We start from the raw sequence: 21,717 nt of genomic DNA, 5'->3' as shown, positions 1-21,717 counted from the left end.
TTGCTATGGTTACAGATTGTCTTCCATGGTCTAGGTCGACAGTTTTTAGTGCTTGCATACAGCATGTAATCTTTTCTGGCAGAATACTTTTTAAATTAGGAAATTGTCCTAATATCAGATTCTGTGCCTTTAATATTTTGTTATGTTTCCTCTTGACTATAAAACTATTATGTGCTAATTGTGAAAAATATAGAAAATACAGAAAAACAAAAATTGCTTATAATTCCACCATCTAGAGAAAGCAGCCAATATTTTGGTATTTTGGCTTAATGTGTGTGTATACATTTTTGTGTAGTTCAGATAGTATATACATCTATACTAGGAGTGGAAATCAATGCTTAAATTATAAACATTTCCCCATTACTTAAAAGTTCTTCATGAAATATTTTTTTGTAGCTAGGTCCTCATTCTTATACTAGTACTTGGTGACATGGCAGGCACTCAGTAAATATATTTTTGGATGAATTGATGAATGTAATATCCAACTTATGGATGTGAGCAATTATTTATTTAGGAAATACCCTATTATTGTTAGAGAGTCTTAAATCCTGGATTTTAATGGAGCTTCAACTGGTACTTCACTTTGGCAAGGTAACTTAGTTAACTATACATTTTAAAATTAGGTTTTCAGTTTGACTTCTCAGTTAATTACAGGCACAGAGAAAAAATGGTACTTACAGGGATGATGTCCCTGAAAAATGAGTTGTTCTAATAGTTAAGTTTTCTAGATGGCTAAGGATTCATTCTTTCAAGCATAATCACTTTTTTCATATATTTGACAGTATTTATTGCATGCTTTTTCTGTGAAGATACTATTTCAGGATCCAGGGGTAGAGAAATAAGCAAAACAGATGCAAATCCGTGCCTTTGTGGTAGTTCATCTTTCTTTTTTTTAAACAGTATTTCAATTTCATCTTAATTGGTATCTTTTTATAAAGATAAACTTCTGCCTTCTTAAATTGAATCCTAGCTTATTCATGTTCATCACTGTGATGATAATTTATTATATTTTTCTGTAATAGCAAATAAGCCTTGTTTGGAGATCTTATTAGCATATGGAGCTGTGGGAATGCATTGGGGTAATTGAAAAACCCAGTTCTGGCCCTTGTTTCCCTAGTCAGTGGTCTTGGGATTGAACCTCTGAGCATTGATTTCCGCTCCTACAAATAGGAACAATATCATGTGATATGTCTGCTTCCTAAAGTTTACTTCTTTGGGAAGATGAGTTAGTATATTTTATGTAGTTGAATGAGCTTCACCATAAAGCAAATAGAAGGGAGTTTCATGTTAAGTGGCCCCAGGTTTCTCTGACCTTGAATGATTTTACTTTTGTATGGAAGAATGGTCATTGTCATATGTTTGTTTTTCAAAAGGTGTAATTTTAGAGCTCCATAGCACTTAGACAACTGTTATGTCCCCATTATATTATTGGACCTTTTAAGGAAAATAACTAAAACATAATTCAAAGTAAGTTATTCACTCATTTTTCAGCCTTTGCATCTTGTAAAATATGTCTTTGATTGACATGGTAAGCAGGGAAAAGGAGGTTGGAATTGGACTGAAAAAATGATGCATAGCATCTAAAATAGGTTCTGAAAAAATTTGGAATATGCTTCAGGTTTAGAACACTTTGAAATAGTCCTGATGTTTAATGCTGAGCATTGAGGATTATCTGGTAACTTTGATTTCTATAGATTAATTACATGTATATGTACATGTGTGTATGTAGAAATACCTGTCAGATTCAGAATCAGTGAACCTTTATTGAAGACTTAATAACAGCTGCCTTTCAGAGAGTGCCAGGCAGTGTGCTTTATTATTAGCACTTAAGTATTATTATTATTAAACAGATGGGGAAACTGAGGTTTTGCGGATTTTAGGTAACCAGCCTATGACTCCAGTTTCTCAGTGATGGAGCTGGGAGACGTTGGGAGTCAGAGCTGGTTCTTCATCTCAGCATTATTTTCTTAGATTCCTTTGTCACTAGTTCATCACACTTCACAACTTTGTTCTATGTCTGCAGAAGTGGGAACTGAGACTCAGGGGGGCTAATTGACTTACTCCAGGGCACACAGATGACCCACAAATTTTACGTGATACCTTAGGTTGGAGCCTAAGTCTTCTGACTCTAAGGCTGGACCTTTCTTTCTTTCTTCTTTTTATTTTAATGCAGTCTCTTAATTGAAGTATAGTTGATTTACAATGTTGTGTTAGTTTTAGGTGTACAGTATACTGATTCAGTTTTACATATATGTAAAATATGCATATGTGTGTGTGTGTACACACATATATTCTTTTTCAGATTCTTTGCCCTTTAGGTTATTACAAAATATTGAGTATGCTTCCCTGTTCTATGCAGTGGGTCCTTGCTTTCTGATTGAATCCCTGGCCCTCAGCTAATACATTTGACAGATCTTGAAGCTCTGAGTCCAGTAACCAGCCCTTATAGTCTCTGCTTCTCTGCTTCTCAGCCCTTGTAGGATGCCATGTGATTCAGTTCAGTTCAGTCACTCATTCGTGTGTGACTCTTTGCGACCCCATGGACTGCAGCACACCAGGCTTCCCTGTCCATCACCAACTCCCGGAGCTTCCTCAAGCTCATGTCCATGAGCTCACGTCCGGTGATGCCATTCAACCATCTCATCCTCTGTCTTCCCCTTCTCCTCCCACCTTCAATCTCTCCGAGCATCAGGGTGTTTTCCAATGAGTCAGTTCTTACCATCAGGTGGCCAAAGTATTGGAGTTTCAGCTTCAGCATCAGTCCTTCCAATGAATATTCAGGACTGATTTCCTTTAGGATTTACTAGTTGAATCTCCTTGCAGAGAGTCTCCAAGGGACTCTCGAGTTTTCTCCAACACCACAGTTCAAGAGCATCAGTTCTTCGGCGCTCAGCTTTCCTTATAGTCCAACTCTCACATCCATACATGCCTACTGGAAAAACCATAACTTTGACTAGATGGACCTTTGTCAGCAAAGTAATGTCTCTGCTTTTTAATATGCTATCTACGTTGGTCTGTGACCAACCTAGGTTGGTCTAGGTTGGCCATGTGGTACTGTTGCTTTTATAGTGAAGTGTAATATCAGGACTCAGAATGACTTCAGGGCATTAACCACACAAGTCAAGTGAAATTCTACTGAGATTTTCTGAACAGGGTGAAATTTTGCGAAAGTGACAACTTCATTAAGAATTTGTTTTCCTTATGAATAACTTGAATGCAGAAAGCCTTTTATAATAAAATTTCTCAGGGACATTGTTATTTTTTCCTCTTAGGTCATTGCTAGAATCGTGGATGGAAGCAAGTTCAATGAGTTCAAAGCCTTATATGGAGACACATTAGTTACAGGTATAAAGATGAAGAATTGAAAATATGAACATTTTGTGATGCTTTGAAAACAAATGATCTCTTGTCTCACGCCTCTGATGCACTTGGCATGAGCTTTGTTATTTAGAGCAGTACAAATGTGTGAGTCAGTATTCAAGAGGAAGTGTTTTGTAAGGATCATTTGCAGCTGAATGGCTTTATGAATCCAGAGTTGAAAATCATGAGGGCAAAGTCCTATGGTCCAGGCCCTTATTCTGTAACTTTGTGGCCTTAGCTGTATAAAAAGGTTCTTATCATTGTAAAATTAACAAAATATTTGTAGTTCTTTTTATTTCTCTGGATAGCTATAATTGTTTTGAAAATTTCAGCATGGTCTTCTTCATTCTTTAGTCTTCAATTCAACTGTGAAGTTTCATGTGATGTTTTAGTTTCCCAGAAAACTGTAGACTGAGTTAAACCTTCTCACTGTCTCTGTGTAGATCTTTTTTTTTTTTAAATTTTTTTTTAATTTTTTTTTTTTCTGTGTAGATCTTATGTTGATGTGCACAAATACTAGACTGAGAATACAGGACAGAATATCAAGTCTGAAAAAGCAAAATAAGAATATTTATAAAAGTTAATTCATTTACCTAAAGTGTTGTTTGTAGGCCTTTGGAAAAAAAAATATTTGAAACATAGACACCAGATCCATGATAATCTGTCTTGGACAAACAGCAAAACAAATTTAGGCATTTTATATGGTCTTGTAGAAGCTCCAAAATGTAGTAGTTAATCTGAAGATAACATATCAGAGTAGAGATAACAAGTAGCTGCAAAAATCCAAATTGCAAATATACATTGAGGTTTAAGGATAAGTCACAGCACTTTCTTCTGTTCTGATTTATGAGCAAGAGAAGGGTTCATACTGGGAGTGGAATTTATGTGTTTGTATGTAGGTGTTTAAGTGATTAAGAGCCTTTTGTTTGATATATAGACAGGATTTGTCACCAAAAAGCTCAGGATGTAACCCTCATTGGGCAGCAGTTTAAAACAAGTCAGAACTGTTTCAGCTTCTTTCTTGAAGATGGATGGGCTGTCTTTGTCATCTCTTTTTATGTATTTGCCCTGGACTTGCTAAAAGATTTATGGTACCTTTGCCCCCTAAAATACCAGAGTTATATCCACTTTCCTCCATTTCTTTTAGTCTGTATTGGAATTCAAATAAGATTGAGGGGAGGGGAGGGGAGTGAGAGGAAGAAGAGAGGAATGAGAGGTGGAGGGAGGAGGGAATGAGCGGTGAGGGAGGAGGGAGAGAGGATGAGGTGGGGAATGAGAGGGGAGGGGGCGTGAGTGGGAGCAAGGAGGGAGAACAGATTTCTCCAAGGATCTGGTGCTGTTGGCGGTTCTTACAGCTTTCCTCCTGCCCCTGCACTTAACCAGAGGGGTTTCACAGACATTTCACTGTTTTGTTTGACCCATAGGAAGTTGGTGAAGATGTTCCCTTCATGGGTAGGTGACCCTAGTGTAGCGAGGGATGTGCCTACTCAACAGAACTAAGGATGGATGGAAAGTCTCAATAGTTAACAGGGCAGAACACCTTCAGGGTTGGCACCTTATTGCTGAGACAGGGGCCAGATTCCCAGCTCCTTCTGTGGGACAGGCCAGGACTGAGTGGACTGCTAGAGCTCTGGGCAAGTTTGCCCCTCTCTGAACTGCCTCTGTAAGTGGCAGTGCCATTTAGGGGGTGCAGCATAGGGTTTTGGCTGGGATTTTAGTCTGAAAGGCCAGGAGAAATATAGGTGACCATCAAATCAGTGTTTCATTTTATCACATTAAATAGCCATCAGTTCACTTCAGTCACTCAGTCGTGTCTGACTCTTTGTGGCCCCATGGACTGCAGCACACCAGGCTTCCCTGTCCATCACCAACTCCTGGAGCTTGCTCAAATTGATGTCCATTGAGTAGGTGATGCCATCCAACCATCTTATTCTCTGTTGGTTATTCTTAAATAGCCATAAGAATTTTTAAAAACAAATCAAGACAAAGCCAGAGAAAAGAACTAAAGTAAGTCTTAAGGTTGACATTCTCTCTTATCCATTCACTTTTTGAGCACCTGCTTTATGTTGGGCCCCCTGCACTGGGGGTCTTAGCGGCAGCCTGTCCAGCTTGAGCTTGGAGACGGAGCCTGGTCCAGGAACTGGTGGCATACTTCTGTGACCCACTCTCACAAGCCCAGTTTGTTGATACTTGGCTACCAGCTACTTGACACCTGTCTGTATTTCAGTAGGTTTGGAAATGTCTCTAGTCACATCCTTAACATTTACAAAATAGCATCTTAGAATCACCTAAAGTATCTACTTCTCAAAATAACAGGGTTTTCGTCACCATTTTTCTTCTCTCTTACTTCTGGTATGTGTGTGTGTATGTGTGTGTATGTGTGTGTATGTGTGTGTATGTGTGTGTATGTGTATGTGTGTGTATGTGTGTGTGTATGTGTGTGTATGTGTGTATGTGTGTGCGTATGTGTGTGTATATGTGTGTGTATGTGTGTGTATGTGTGTGTAGTGGGTATTTGGAGTGGTAGTGGAAGTGGTGGTGAGACAAAAACAAAACTTGTGAAAGGGAGGAAGAAAAAGATGCAAGCAGAGAGAAAAGGGAAGCGGGGCGATACATTCTTCTAAGTTTAACTGTATTTCTTACCTTCAGCTCGGTTACCACCAGGCTTGATTGTTCCTGCTTTTTGAAAAGATTTGTCTTTGCTGGGTTTATCCCCTTTATTTCAAAGGGATATCATTAACACAGGTATTTTAGGGCAAGCTGGTCACTTGAAACTGGCTGATAACTCTGGACATTGACCTTTTAAGGGGTCCATGTCTCTGACTTGTTCTGGTTCAGAATACTCTCTGTGTCTGGTACATAGTACATGCTCTTACATACATGTTATGTGAGTGAATGGATGACACACTGGCCCAATCATCTAACCAAACCTGTCCATCAGACAAGTGGGTAATTTACTTTACATGTGACACAACCCTTTCAAGAAAGCATAAATCCAAGACTTTAGTGCTTTAGAAATAAATCGTGCCCTGAGCTGTTTTGCACCATAGATGAAATCTCTACCTTTTAAACATTGATTTGAAATTAAACAATGTATAAATATGTCTGCTTGTTGTGAATTAAAAGCCCTCTGAAATACATACATCTTTTTTTTTTCCAATTTTCTTTTGAGGATTTGCTAGAATATTTGGATACCCAATAGGTATCGTTGGAAACAATGGAGTTCTCTTTTCTGAATCGGCAAAAAAGGCAAGTACTGTTAAAAATGTTCCAAGGTTTTCATGTTTTAATTTAAACATATCAAGTAATGAGTGAAAATTTATTGCATGGAAACTTTCAAATATTTAACCAGATGCCTTAGCAAACACAACACTGTGTGTATGTGAGCATGTGATGATGTATGTGTGTGCATATTTGTTTGAGACAGCTTTATGAAGGTTTACATAAACATGATGAACTGTCTTGAGCACTATTAAGATACAAATGACTATTTTAGGAAAGTTCTAATACTTGAATTATAACTGCTATGGATTGTGTGTATATATTCTAAGAATATGGAAATACTTGTCTTGATAGTATTTCATGCACTTGAGGGATTCAGAGCTATTAATACTGTTCTTATAGTTCTGAGACGTGATCTGCTCTATTCTATCCTGTCATCATTTTAACCTGATTATATTTTCACTTTTTGGAAACAGGAAGATAGTGAGAAGTGTTACTGAAGCTCTGGTTTTAAGAGAGGAAATTAATGAATACCTTTTTGGTTCAGTATTCAGTTTCATACATCATTGTTTCATTATTTACCTAAACTTGGATAAATGTAATTCATGTACTTATTTGATAAAATGTTTTCTTAAGAAAATAAAAATGTTTAGTGTTTTGTTTTTCCTCTTCATAAGGTAGATAAATAATAACGTGAAGCGTCTCTTACTGAGGCAATTAAGCACTTTCATACCCTAATTAGGAAGAATTTGTCTTTGGTGGAACGTTTTACCAGTAAAGTTGGTTTCTGGATTCTGTATTCATTGTCATTTCCCCACTGTGTTTATAAGATGAAAGTAAAGTAAAAATAAAGAACAGAAAAGTCAGCTACACTCTTAGCAGAAACAAGAGTAGCATTTTATTGGGTAGCATTTTATTATATTCCTTAGTTTTGTTTTTAATTCCCTCTCTTTAAAAAACAAAAAACAAAAACCAGAATGGGTACTGCCATTTATAGAGAGATTTTGCTTGCTTTCATTTAATAGTGTGTATAGTGAGTGTTTCCTAAAATACTAAATATTCCTAATACAGTGACTTTTAATGACTGTATAATATGCATATTTCAATAGAGAATATGTCAGACTGGGGTCAGCAAACTCCACCTCATTTTATTTGCTGGCTTGTCACAGATAAGCCCAGGAGAAGAGCTGTGTTTGGCCCCAGTCTGACATTTCATTTGTTGAAGTTAAGCCACACAAGTCTGTGTGATTTCTTCATCCTCGTATTTGAGGTTGAGCAATTGCTTTGCCATCTTGTACTTGCCAAGGCATTTTCAGCTAAGTTAAAGGCATCTGTGAATAGAGAGTAAAATATGAAACAAATGGTTTACTTGTTCTTTTACTCATATAATCTTTAGAAAAATAGGGAAAGGAATATTTTTGTGTCATTAACTAATTTCCTTAGCTTAAGGTTAAAGGGTCTCTAGCACTTATCTAAAATCCCATTTATTTGAAACACGTTGGTAGGAAAGATATATTTTACTATAACCGTGGTGCATGAAAGAATTTCAGATGATCATCAAAACATAGATATCCCAGAAGGATTTATATTCAATCCTTTTAAAAGTGGAGAACCAGAGAATGCCTTATGGTGAGACTCAGAAATCCTCATTGACAAGCAATTCTTTCTTCCCTGTTCCTTAAGTTTTCCTTGTTGTTTGGCATGTTAGTGATTGGTGTCGTCTCTGACACAGGAGTTGTGGTATGGTCGTATGCCAGTGATCACACAGGTACTTGGGCAACACAGGTTCAGTGCAAACCACAGTCATGTGTTCCATTGACAGTGGGTCCTCACTGTGGTATTACCATTACTGTTACCGTCAGGTCAGACTAGCCAAGCAGAGGGTGCTCTTGCTTTGACCCCAGTGTGGTGTTTGCAGGATGCATGGTGATTACAGATTTGTTAACCTCCTCTATAAAGATTTTTCTTTTACTTGCTTATAGGGGGCTCATTTTATCCAGTTATGCTGCCAAAGGAATATTCCTCTGCTCTTCCTTCAAAATATTACTGGTAAGAAAATAGTTTCACCAGTTTGGTTGCATTTATTTCAGAGCTGCACTGTCCAATATGTCTCACGTATTGGGCAGTGCCAACATAGAACACTTCCATCATAACAGAAAACTTGATTGGACTTGCTCTCTCTAGATTATCTTCAAAGGTTAATGCTTCATGAATCTTAAAGATTTGGAGGAGTTTATGCATATTTCTTAGCAAAGCAGTTTTTGAGTTTCATGCACCACATTCAAGTGACTTCCTTTTACTCCTGCGTATCTGCACCCACCCACCCAGAAAGCAGCAGTATTCTGAGCCAGTCCCACTGTCATCAGTGCCAGAGGATGTTGTCTGACCCCTGGTCCCTTTCCCATACTTTGTTGCCCTTAAAAGATTTCAAGAACATGCTCTGGTCCTCCCTTTTCCTCATCTTTCATTGTGTAATTCTCCCCGAAGCAACATGTTTTTTAAATGGACACTCATATCCTGAACCAAAGTCTGGAATTGGAGTTGTGACTCCGAAGAACAATATGACCGATGTCACCTGTCCAATGTCATGACCCACGGATCATTGTAATAAGGTGGATAAAATGACTTTTTAAGGGCTCTTATGATTCTTAAGTTCTTTTTCCTGGAATTCTCCGACTTTCTTATTTATACTTTTTGTGTGTTGCCTGGTGTTTGACATATAGGAAGCACTCTAATATGTAGCTTAGCTGGAAACTTTTTCTACCTTAGAGTCATGCATGGTTATCTCAGGTTCAAAGGAAGGGAAGCCCCTTAATTAGTTGCTGGGATCAGGCATGCCTTAATGAGAAGGAGTTTGGCCTTTGACAGTTAGCAGGGCTTTACACAGTACTGGTACTAAAACATCTTCATCTGGTGCTGTTCTTGAGTTGAAGATCCTTGGTTAGATGACTCTTGAGAGAAGTCGTATCCAGGTGCGGCCAGAGAGGACCCTGTGTGGCCGACCTTCTAAGAGGTCATGTGAAAGTCTTCTGAAGCTTTGCTAGTCCAGAGACCTGGTTTCTAATAATGATTCATTGTTTATTAACCTCCAGTAAGTTAAACTGTGTGCTTGGAAGTTTCCTACATTTTTGTTGTATTTTATTTTTAGGTGTGTTGGGGACAGACAGCAGAGTTAGGTTACAACACTGTATTTGAGGGGCCTGAGTGACATCCATTTGGAGATATGTGATGGGCAGTTGAGCAGCCTTGAGCACAGGTGTGTTAGCTGGAGGTGAACATGGAGGCATCCATGGAGATGGTACTTAAAGCTGTGGGAATAGAAAACACCCAGAGAGAAGAGAAAGGGACAATCTTTGAGTAACTTTAATTTCTTCCAAGAGATGAGAGTAAAGGAAGAAAGGCAGCATGATTATGTTGTTCTTTATGGTGAGAGAAAGAAGGGTTGCAGAAAGCCAGGTGAAATGGCTTGTCTTCTTTTTCAAGGTAAAATCATTCACAGGGACAAGAGGGGCGGTGGAGTGGTGGGTAGGGGCTGAGAACTTTTAAAGAGTCGATATTTGAGATAGAAAACTCAGCAGTGGCCACAGGACTGGAAAAGGTCAGTTTTCATTCCAGTCCCTAAGAAAGGCAATCCCAAAGAATGGTCACACTACCGCACAATTGCACTCATCTCACACGCTAGTAAAATTCTCACACGCTCAAAATTCTCCAAGCCAGGCTTCAGCAATATGTGAACTGTGAACTTCCAGATGTTCAAGCTGGTTTTAGAAAAGGCAGAGGAACCAGAGATCAAATTGCCAATATCCACTGGATCATCGAAAAAGCAAGAGAGCTCCAGAAAAACATCTATTTCTGCTTTATTGACTACACCAAAGCCTTCAACTGTGTGGATCACAATAAACTGTGGAAAATTCTGAAAGAGATGGGAATACCAGACCACCTGACCTGCCTCTTGAGAAACCTGTATGCAGGTCAGGAAGCAACAGTTAGAACTGGACATGGAACAACAGACTGGTTCCAAATCAGGAAAGAAGTACATCAAGGCTGTATGTTGTCACCCTGCTTATTTAACTTCTATGCAGAGTACATCATGAGAAACGCTGGGCTGGAAGAAGCACAAGCTGGAATCAAGATTGCCGTGAGAAATATCAATAACCTCAGATATGCAGATGACACCACCCTGATGGCCGAAAGTGAAGAGGAACTAAAAAGCCTCTTGATGAAAGTGAAAGAGGAGAGTGAAAAAGTTGGCTTAAAGCTTAACATTCAGAAAACTAAGATCATGGCATCTGGTCCCATCACCTCATGGGAAATAGATGGGGAGACAGTGGAAACAGTGTCAGGCTTTATTTTTTTGGGCTCCAAAATCACTGCAGATGGTGACTGCAACCATGAAATTAAAAGACGCTTACTCCTTGGAAGGAAAGTTATGACCAACCTAGACAGCATATTAAAAAGCAGAGACACTACATTGCCAACAAAGGTCCATCTGGTCAAGGCTATGGTTTTTCCAGTGGTCATGTATGGATGTGAGAGTTGGACTGTGAAGAAAGCTGAGTGCCGAAAAATTGATGCTTTTGAACTGTGGTGTTGGAGAAGACTCTTGAGAGTCCCTTGGACTGCAAGGAGATCCAACCAGTCCATCCTAAAGGAGATCAGTCCTGGGTGTTCACTGGAAGGACTGATGCTGAAGCTGAAACTCCAGTACTTTGGCCACCTCATGCGAAGAGTTGACTCATTGGAAAAGACCCTGATGCTGGGAGGGATTGGGGGCAGGAGGAGAAGGGGACGACAGAGGATGAGATGGCTGGATGATATCACCGACTCTATGGACATGGGTTTGAGTGGACTCCGGGAGTTGGTGATGGACAGGGAGGCCTGCAATTCATGGGGTCGCAAAGAGTCAGACACGACTGAGTGACTGAACTGAGCTGAACTGATTGTGGAAATGTTACAGGGAGTCAAGCTAAGATGGATAAAGGAGTTTCTGAGCTGTTCTGAGGGCCCAATTCAGAGGGTTGGGGTGGGTACCTAGAGGAAGCAGATGGTTCCTGGTGAGGGCAAGGGTTGTTGTATCAGTATTGTTGTAGCCACAGCAAGTACAGGTGATTCAGAAAAAGTGGTTGAATTGAATTACCCAATGCAGGAGCAAGAACAGCAACTATCAAGTAGACATGTGACTCTGCATATGGGGAGGGAGACAGATGAAGCCTGACTTGGTGTCTGTAAGGTGAAGAGGAAAAGGACCCCAAGGCCTGGAAGGCCCAGTGAGGCTGTAGATCAGTTTCAACAGAGCTGGGAGCTTGGAGAAGTAGAAGGATCCTGTAATGATAATGAGAATTCTTTTATCTTGCTCTTGAGTCACTGACAGGGACTCTGAGCATCTCTCTGAAGCATTAATGTTATTTCCTCAAAGTTTTAAAGCAGCACTTCAGAAGGAATAATCTATGTTGTGAACCAGGTCAGTGAGCCCTGAAACCCGCATTTTCATGGTTGGACTTGCCCCAGTACTTTTTCCTTAACTTGCCTCGTCCTGTTCTTTCCTCACCAAGCTGTAGTTTTGAGATTAATTTCTTGAAGATATGTGGCATTGTTATCTTGTCTGAAGATTTCTGTGTGTATCCAGATGAAACATTTAAGCAATTTTTTAAATGATTAGAGAAAATTTTATTTTAGCCTTAAAAATAAATTTGGGAAGGTGTGTATTTCACATATAAATATTTTATTAGGGTGAGAGACCTCTGGTAAAATATATATAGTTTGACAAGATGTCCCTGCAGTACCTTGGTGAAAATGACTGTGCACATTAATCTCATCACCCTGAGGCTCTCTTTCTGTTCTTTCCTCGTAGGATTTATGGTTGGTCGAGACTATGAAGCTGAAGGAATTGCCAAGGATGGTGCCAAGATGGTGACTGCCGTAGCTTGTGCCAACGTGCCGAAGATAACTGTCATCATTGGGGGATCTTACGGGGCTGGAAACTACGGGATGTGTGGCAGAGCATATAGGTAGGTGGTTGTCATGACTTTCTCTGAAAGAGTGAATAATACTTCAGGTATAATTATGAATGGTTAGTTTATTTCAAGTTTATTTGAAACATAAAATGACATTCACAAATCCCAATCAATTAGGCCATAATTTGCATCCTCTGGAGGGGTGAAATGAAATTTAATGCTAAAGGTACCACTTGGAAGAAATCCAAAGTGGGATTTAGGACATATTTTGAGATGGCTGATAATGAAAATACTATATATCATATCATAACTTGTGTGATGCAGCTAAAGTCTTGTTTTGAAGAAGGTGTGTAGACTTTACATATATATACTGGAAAAGAGGTAAGGCTGAAAACTACTGAGCCGAGCGGCTAGCCCAAGAAGTTCAAAGAAGAGCAGGATATTAAAACAAGAAAAATAGAGACAGGACATAATAAAGCACAAACATTATAAAGATAGAAGAATCAGGAAAGCCCAAAGTTGCTGTTTAAAAGGGTTACAAACTTGAGAGTCCCCTGTTAAAACTAAAAAATAAAGGGAGAAGGTGATGTATCACCAATTTTAGGAATGAAAATGGCATATAACCACACATAAGAAGAAGATCTTTTGAATACATTTTTGCCCAGTAAATTTGGGCAATAAATTGGAATAATAAAATAAGATGGAAAAATATAATTCATCAAAACAGACATTAGAATCACCTGGAGATTCTAATTCTACCATGCTGAAGCCCCACTGCTGGAGATTAGCTTGCCGTAGGTTCTAGGCATTGTTTTTGTTTTTGTTAATCTTCAGATAATTATAGCATGCACCCAGAATGAAGAACCACTAATTTAAAAGGTAAACATGAGCCTCTGCAAGTCTCTGTGTTGTATGGTGAATTCATTTGATCATTCTTTCATTTCTCCCTGCATAGCCCAAGATTTCTCTACTTGTGGCCAAATGCTCGCATATCAGTGATGGGAGGAGAGCAGGCAGCTAACGTGTTGGCGACAGTAGCAAAGGACCAGAGAGCACGGGAAGGGAAACAGGTAAACTACTGTTTGAGTTTCCCCAGGCAGGAGCCGGGGAGCAGGCACCCAGAACCCCTCCAAGTTCATGGACACGGTTCCAACATGCAGGGCCTGGCTTCACCTAGAAGATGCTGGCCTGGAAGTTGTTTTAGCAACTTAGACCTCCACATTCTCCATCTCTCTTTTTAAAGCCATTTCATTTGAAGTAACTTCTTGTAGTAATTTATACATTTTTTAGAATCTCTAAGGAAACACTTCAGAACTCTTGTCTGTGAGTGCCTGAGGCATAAAGGTGTTTGATTCTTAGTTATTTGCAGTGAAAGAGATTTAAATAAACCTGACTTATGTCTTTGGTTTTATGATCTAAAGCCGCAGAATTTTGTTTCCTATTTCACTTGTAGATTGTTGTTTAGGATACCTTGAGTGGGAGGCCCTGTCCTATAATGAGAATTGAATACCATTATTACATTGTGAAAGTATCGATGAAGAAGGCTGGAAAGGACCCTGGAAGCTTAACGAAAGGCAGATCAGCAAATGACTGGTTTTAGATGGAGTCTTTTGTTTGTGTCTGTTAGAGATTCATCTGAAATTTGGCATTATAGTTTTTTATAACTTACAACTATTTCGTGATTGGTGAATGTTCCTGAAGTTGCTTGGATGCACTGTTTCATCATAGTAAGGCACAGCAGAGAGGAGGCCCTGCCTTTCTAGGCTCTCAGTTCTGTCATTAAGAGATTGATCACCTGGTCAACCGCCTGGTGTGTGGAGTGAGGATAGTCTAAAGCCAGAGGGTGGTTCCTGCCTCCCTGAATGCATCTCATCCACGCCTCTCATCCCAAGCGACAGGAATTCTGTGGAATTGAGGTTTCAGGTTCACTTTAGTGCTGACTAGTATCCAAGCAAAAGGAAAGCCTCACTTTTGTGTGTGCAGAGGGGCATGGAGGAGTGGGGTCTATGAAATTCTACCTGATGTTTTGAAGACATGTCTTAAATGCTAGCCCAGCATAGTGATACCTTATTAAATAGTCATTTGATTACTTTGGTATACAGATATATGAATTCATCTATTTTTATGTGTTAAAGGAAAGTGTAGGATTTTAGTGGTTTTCCCATTAAATTTTTGAGTTATAAATGACATTAACCAATGAAAGTACATAAGAAAAGCTTGGATTTATTTGAAAAAAAAAAATCTTTAAGTTGAAAATACTTTTCAGGATTTCAAAATTAATTTGCATAAAGAGTTTGCAGTCCGAATTAATTATCACTTGTTTCTGGCAATATGGATGGGCAAGCCCTTAAATGTTAATTATAGAAAAATCTCAGCTATCTAGAAAATTGCAGAGATTATTTAAAATGTGGTTTATTGTCTTATCCCTTTAAACTTTAAAATCTTTAAAATTTTGGCTATTTTGAATGAAAATCCCCAACTTCTCCACCTCCTTAAACAGAAGCTGTTGAATGTAATGTAACCCTTTTGTTATGTTGTATAATTCATATCCAGTTGCTCTACCCTGCTGAAATATGTGATAACCTTGGTGTTGACCTTATGTTAAGTAACTTCAGGATATTGGCTCTGATGAGAGAGATGTAACTGCACTAATTTATTAGATACTCACGTCTCAGGTGAGATCATATATGTTAAAGCATCACACGTAATCTACACCTCACTGTTCAGATGTTGGTTCTAACACTGTCATTCATGAGATCTGTTGCCCCCTTTTCCCTTGAGGTTCTCTTGAGTGGATTCGTCGTTCCCCTGCAGGAGGACTTACTCATGATCCCTTTTCTTTCAGTTCTCCAGTGCTGATGAAGCAGCTTTAAAAGAACCCATCATTAAGAGGTTTGAAGAGGAAGGAAACCCTTACTATTCCAGTGCAAGGTGGGAGTCAGAGAATAACCAACTCTTTGATGGGCACATCTTGACAGTCAGAGCAATAGCTTTATGAGATCTGAGCAGTTGGCATCATCTAGCCCTCGTGGGAACCAAAAAATAACTTTTGGACACAATTTTGTACTGCTGTGTCTGTGATGGAAATGCCTGCTGCTGAAATGCTGGCTCTTCTTCCAGGCTGGACTTTGGATCCATCCCTGTTGGTCTGATCCTGCCACTCTCCCCGCCTCTTCCCTTAGCCCACTCCTAGTTGAGTGGTCCAAGGCCTGGACCACACTGGGGCCAGAGGTGGACCACACTGGGCTGGGAAGTTGAGTTATCATCCTGGCTGTGTCACTTTCAGGAATTAGTTCTGCAATAATTTTTGCTCAGACACATGAATCCCTGTCATCCCCCTCTCTGATTATTTTGCTCTTACCCCATTTAAACATGACAATGGTCAAACACTTAGTGACACTTAGCAAGTGAGCCTGGTGTATTCAGAAGGTGATTATTCAGAGCCAGGGTTCACGTGTCAACACTAAGCAATTACCTCACATACCATGTGTGGTTCTTATCTGTTTGTTTCTTACACCACTTAAATGAGGTAATAAATTATCCCAGCTGTCCCCATTGGAGACGTGTGTGTGCTTTCCGACCTCCTTTTCCACAGCTTTAATGTTCTGCATTCTGAAGAATAATTTAAGCTTCATGTCTTCCTTTTATCCTTTGGGCAGATGGAAAAAAGAAAATAACTATTTGTGTCTTTTAAAATTAGATTATGCTGTGATTTGTGTCATTTACTGGAGAAATCAGAGAGAAGGGAGAAAGGAAAATCAAAAGTTAGAATCCATGTCAGTCCCTTGAATGCATCTTTTGAGGCAGACTCTGCTCCTGGTGTTGGGGGGCTGCAATGACTGAACATACTTATCTCCCAGAGCATTCACAATTTTAAATTAATACCATTTGGGATTTTGGAAAAACCTGTTTCTTGTTAATATGTATTTCTGAAAGCAAATATCCAAGTGTATTTTGTTGTGGCTGGTCATTGATTCACTTAATTAAGAACAGAATATTTTATATAGTCTTTGGTCTGAGAAATTGTATGTTCTTTTTTGCCCTCATTGAAACAGGCTTACGTAATAGCCAGTAGAAGCCAAGAGGGAATAGAAAATCATATAAAAAGTTAAAGAGAAAGTATACATTATAAGCTCACCTGTAACTTTGCTTGTACATAAGACTTTGAAATTCACAAGGACAATTGGAATATTAAACTTTGAAAAATAGCATATTTTGTGTGAGCCATTAATTTTTCATCCCTAACTAGACTGAACCCCTTATTATTTTCATACTTATGTTATTACTATTTTTAATGGAGTATATTCAAGGCAGGAGAGCATATGACCCAGTTAGACTTATCTCTGGGATTTCATATTGAAAGACTAAGGTTTTTCTGTTAATTTGTAGATGTTTACTCTGTTAACACAATTGGTAGCATGGATATACCAACTTTGTTTCAAAGATGAAAGGATTTTTAAGCCAGCTTATGGCACCTTCCTTCAGTTTGATAAATCTGTTTAATAATAAATTTCCTGGTCTGTTTAGGCTTTAATGTGGCTTGGTGTGTCTTTTCAGAGAGCTCTGTCATCATCTGTACTGTAACCTCCTGTGTTTTTCTTAGTCCGTACATGTTACATGCACAGCATGCCAATTTTCTTCTTCTCAGTTGTTTTTATAACCAAACTTATCCAGACATTTGATTAAGGACCTCTTACCTGGAGCAACCTTGATATCATTGTGCTTGCTATGTTACTCTGCTGTAGGTTCCAGAAGGGCTTCCCGGGTGGTGTAATGGTAAAGAATCTGCCTGCCGATGCAGGAGACGCAGGTTCAATCCCTGGTTCGGGAAGATCCCCTGGAGAAGGAAGTGGCAACCCGTTCCAGTATTCTTACCTGGAAAATTCCATGGACAGCAGAGCCTGGCGGGGGGTTACAGTCCATGTTGTTGCTAACAGTTGGACATGACTGAGCACAGAGGCATGCAGGCTTCAGAGGGAGTGTATAATCAATTGAACAGGTTACAAAAATAATTTTTTGATTGCCTGTTGATACTTTAGGGTACTTGTTATGAATGTTTTATGAGCAAAGATTTGATTCATGGTCTGTCAATGTAAGTATGGTTTAATAATTGATGCTATGTCTAGATACTGAAGGCAGTTTGTTTACAAAAAGCAAACCTGACATCCACTAATGACCTTTAAAAATATTGTTTCTTATTCATTTTTCTGTATAAATGTGAGGTTGTCCATGAATAGCAAACTAGGATATCTACTTGTAAATTTTTTCTGAAATCAGTTTAAAACCATTACTTGCTTTTCCTGTTGTAGCAAAAAATAAAGAACTACATATGAAGATATTTATTTTATTAATAAAATGGACTGAAGTCTATTTAATAACTTTCATAGTTTCTTAGGAGTTTGGGGGACTATACCTTTTTCAGTGGGGGCTTTGGTTAGAGACTCTTAGCTTGGTTTATATGGATCTCCACAATAATAGCAGTAATATATCATTTTGGTTTGAATGTTTGTGTGGACAGAGGAGGGATGGGAAAGCTTTTCATGAAATAAATTATTTTAAAACCAGGGTTTATTTTGAGGTTCCTTGTAGTAAGCTGCTCCTAAAGCCTCAAGTTCAACTTGACATTCTGTGGGGCCTGAGACAAGTCATTTTTCTTTTCTTCCTCTCTCCTGTTCTTGATCATGGTTTCTATTGTGAGATTATAATACACAGAAGCTCATCAGGGGATGCATATATTACCTGCAGAAAGACCTCCTTAGCACTTTTAGGCATTGTTGAGTATACCTGGGTGTTTGGGGCAGGATTCATAGTCACTCACTTTTTGGTCTTTTTTCAGGCTGTGGGATGATGGGATTATTGATCCAGTGGACACCAGGCTGGTCCTGGGCCTCAGTCTTAGTGCTGCCCTCAATGCACCCATCCAGAAGACTAACTTCGGCATCTTGAGGATGTGATTGGAATATAAAGCATCTTCTACTGGACGTGTACTGAAAATTAATACATTTGTAGCCTTAAAATTGTAGACTTTTTCAACATGTCTATTAATAGTAAAAGTGCTTTAACACAGTGCACTGTACTTTTCTACCTTTAAAAAAAAATCAGTGAAGATATTTATCTGATGAAGTGCAATTCCTTGTAAATTCTCTTAGAAAAAGCTTTCTATGGCTCAACTCTTCCATGCTTAGAAGGAAGGAAATAATTTAGAGTTATCCTTTCTAAGCCATAAGAAGTATCAGAAGTTCTGTAATCTTTAAATTCCAGGTATTATTGAGATATTTTAAACATAAAATTGTATTTCCACTGACGTGATTGCTTTGCCAATTATGCATGGTGATATTTTAATGTACTTTAAAAAAAAAAGCATCTGTTACTTTCCCCTCCAGCCACCATCCTCCTCCTCTCCATAGCATCAGACTTCTGGCTGTCTGCACCCTGGGTTCTGTTTTCTGACCCATTCTCGCCTCTGGTTTCTACCGTCAGCAGCCCTCTCCAGGGGCACCACTGACCTCCATGTTCCCGAAAGCAGTGGGTCTTTTTCCAGCCTTACCTGATTCAGTTCCCTGGGGCATTCACATCGGTCAGACACTTCCTTCCAGCAGTGCTGCTCCGGGCTTCCGTGCTGTAACCTACCAGCCTCCTTGCCGGTCCTCCTTCAGTTTCCTCTGCAGGCCCCGCTGCCTGTCTCATTACTCCTTCCCGTCACCATTGTCTTGATTTTTCATTAGCAATGTGTGAATACATTCTTACTCTGAAAGATACAAATAGCACAAAAGTGTCTCTTTTTTCCTTTTAATTGTGGCAAAACACACCTCACGTAAAGTTTACCATTGTAACCATTTTTAAGTGTGCAGTTCTGTGATGTTAAGCACATCACGTTGTTGGTAATCATCACCACCATCCATCTCCAGCACTTTTCATCATCCCAGATTGAAGCTCTGTTATTAAATAATAGCTCCCCATTCTGTCTTCTCCCTGCCCCTGGCACATTTCCTTTTTCTTTTTTTAAACTGAGATATAATTGAATGTAACATTATATTAATTTCAGGTGTACAACATAATGATGGGATATTTGTGTACACTACAAAATGATCACCAACATAAGTCTAATCATCATCCATCATCATGCACAGTTATGAAATTTTTTCTCTTTTTTTTTTCTTGTGATGAGGACTTTTAAGATTTACTTGCTTAGCAAATTTCAAATATGTAATACAGCATTATCAACTGTAGTCCCCATGCTGTACATTACATCCCCTGGACTGACTTATTTTATCGATGGACCTATGCTACCTCTTGACCCTCTTCAGTCATTTTGTCCACCCCCACCCCCTCCCTTCTCACAAACACTAATCAGTTCTGTATAAGCTTGTTTTGTTGTTTAGATTACATATATCATTTAGATGTGGTGTTCCTCTTTCTCTAACCTATTTCACTTAGCATAGTGACATTGGGGTCCACTCTTGCTGTTGCAAATGGCAAGCTTTTATTCTTTTTGTGGCTGAATATTTTTCCTCCTCATTCTTAAATGTATGTGTTTTTCATGGCTTCATGTGTGCTCTCTGGCCATTTCAGCCTTTCTTATGGCTTTAGTGACCATCCACATGGGGATGATTCCTGTGTTGACAGTTCTCAACACAGCTCTCCCCTGAGCTCCAGGCCTCTATGTCAAAGAGGTTTAGGGAACCTCAGAATTCGATCCTCATGTTCAATTGATTTTGCCTCCCGACCATCTCTTAAATTCCTCCACTAGTTTTGTCCTTTACTGCAGAGCTTAAGAGGCATCTCCCTGCATCCAGTCTTCCCTAGTCCAGTCTCTGCATCACTCTGCAGTTAGCTTGGCCATTCTAAGGTGCACATCTGTCATGTTGCTTCCTTACTTATGTCTTTCGCTGGTTCCACTTAGAAGTGCCAAACCCCTAATGCCCTCCATGGGTCTTGATCATCACTTCTTAAGTCTCATCTCCTTGACTCCTCTTTTCACATTGGGTACTCCTCCCATTCTAGACTTCTTCCAATTCCTTGAACCTAAAAAGTCCTTCCCCTCTTAGAGTCTGTGAGGTTCTCTCTGCCTGAACTCTTCTCCCTTCTACTGAAACACTTTTTATCTCTGTGGTTTCCCTGGGCTGGGTTAGACACCTGTTATGTGTTCTTATAGAACACCATTTTCTTCCTCTGACGTACATGTTTATAAGAAATAAAAGCATTTTAAAAAAAATATTGCCTTCTTGCTAGAATGTAAGCGCCATAAGATCAGGGATCCTCCTGCTTGACCTGTGTCCCCAATGCCTGGTACTGGTAGGTGCCCAGATATGTGTCAAATGAATGAAAAGTTCCTATTTTAATTGTATTTAAAATGAAGTGACTGATTATATGATCTGATACTACTATGAAATGCTTTCCTAATAAAGTTAATATTTCAAACATTTGTGCATGATGTTCAGTTTAGGCTGCATTGTGTATCTGAAGTCAGTTTAGTTCTTTGAGATGTGTACAGATAGAAGATCACAACTCAGAGGTAAGTTGGATTTTCAGATGAATGAATGAGGAGGTCCTGTGGAGGAGGAGACTGCCAGTTGACCCCTGACCTCGAACGGGGCAATCATTGGCTCCTCCCCGTTCCCCCGACCGCCCACCATTCCCATAGTTGGCCAAAAGCAGCGTGGAGAAAGTAAGGTGTTGCCGAGACCATCTGGCCCAAATACATGAACTGAACTCAGATAAGGACTCTATACAATAACTTCTAAGATTCTGGCGAGCGGTGGGGGGTTCTCCCATCTGGCCTCCACGCGGGTCTGTGAGTTTCCTGCATTAATGAACCTGCCTCTTCCCAGTCTGGAGCCGCTGCCTCTCCTCTCTCCTTGCCCTCCGTGTGGCGGCTGGTTTGCCAACCAGCAAAGGAACACAGTGAGTGTTTTTAAATAGTAAATTATATTAAATTTTCAGTTGAAATTTACATCCATATCAGAAAACAATGATTTTTTTTTTAACCAAGACTAGTTGGTATTTCATTGGTAGGAACCATCAACAAGGCAAAGAAAGATTCATGCTATTTTAGAAGTGTTTTTACCTTTCTTTAGGAAGATCATGGTTACCACTAACACCACACTTAAAATATTTTGTTCATTTTATCAGATGAAAAGCATTTATAATGCTTTGCCAAAACAGGCAGCAGGTTTTGCCT

General features: G+C 39.3%; 1 protein-coding gene across 1 annotated transcript in view; it reads left to right on the top strand.

Moving 5' to 3' along the window:
* MCCC2 (methylcrotonyl-CoA carboxylase subunit 2) overlaps positions 1–20,959 on the top strand; it is a 78,374-nt gene extending 57,415 nt beyond the window's left edge. Inside the window, exons 11-17 of the mRNA XM_043489248.1 lie at positions 3,273–3,345; positions 6,533–6,609; positions 8,565–8,631; positions 12,434–12,590; positions 13,492–13,606; positions 15,382–15,467; positions 18,373–20,959. Coding sequence (XP_043345183.1) covers positions 3,273–3,345; positions 6,533–6,609; positions 8,565–8,631; positions 12,434–12,590; positions 13,492–13,606; positions 15,382–15,467; positions 18,373–18,490 — 693 coding nt within the window. The 3' untranslated portion in view covers positions 18,491–20,959. The remainder of the gene's footprint in view (positions 1–3,272; positions 3,346–6,532; positions 6,610–8,564; positions 8,632–12,433; positions 12,591–13,491; positions 13,607–15,381; positions 15,468–18,372) is intronic.
* The last annotated feature ends 758 nt before the right edge of the window (positions 20,960–21,717 follow it).

The sequence above is a fragment of the Cervus canadensis genome, chromosome 16, assembly GCF_019320065.1.
Source record: "Cervus canadensis isolate Bull #8, Minnesota chromosome 16, ASM1932006v1, whole genome shotgun sequence".
Lineage (NCBI taxonomy): Eukaryota > Metazoa > Chordata > Mammalia > Artiodactyla > Cervidae > Cervus > Cervus canadensis.
Note: the sequence above shows the minus strand (reverse complement) of the source record. Positions and strands in the feature narration are given on the sequence as shown.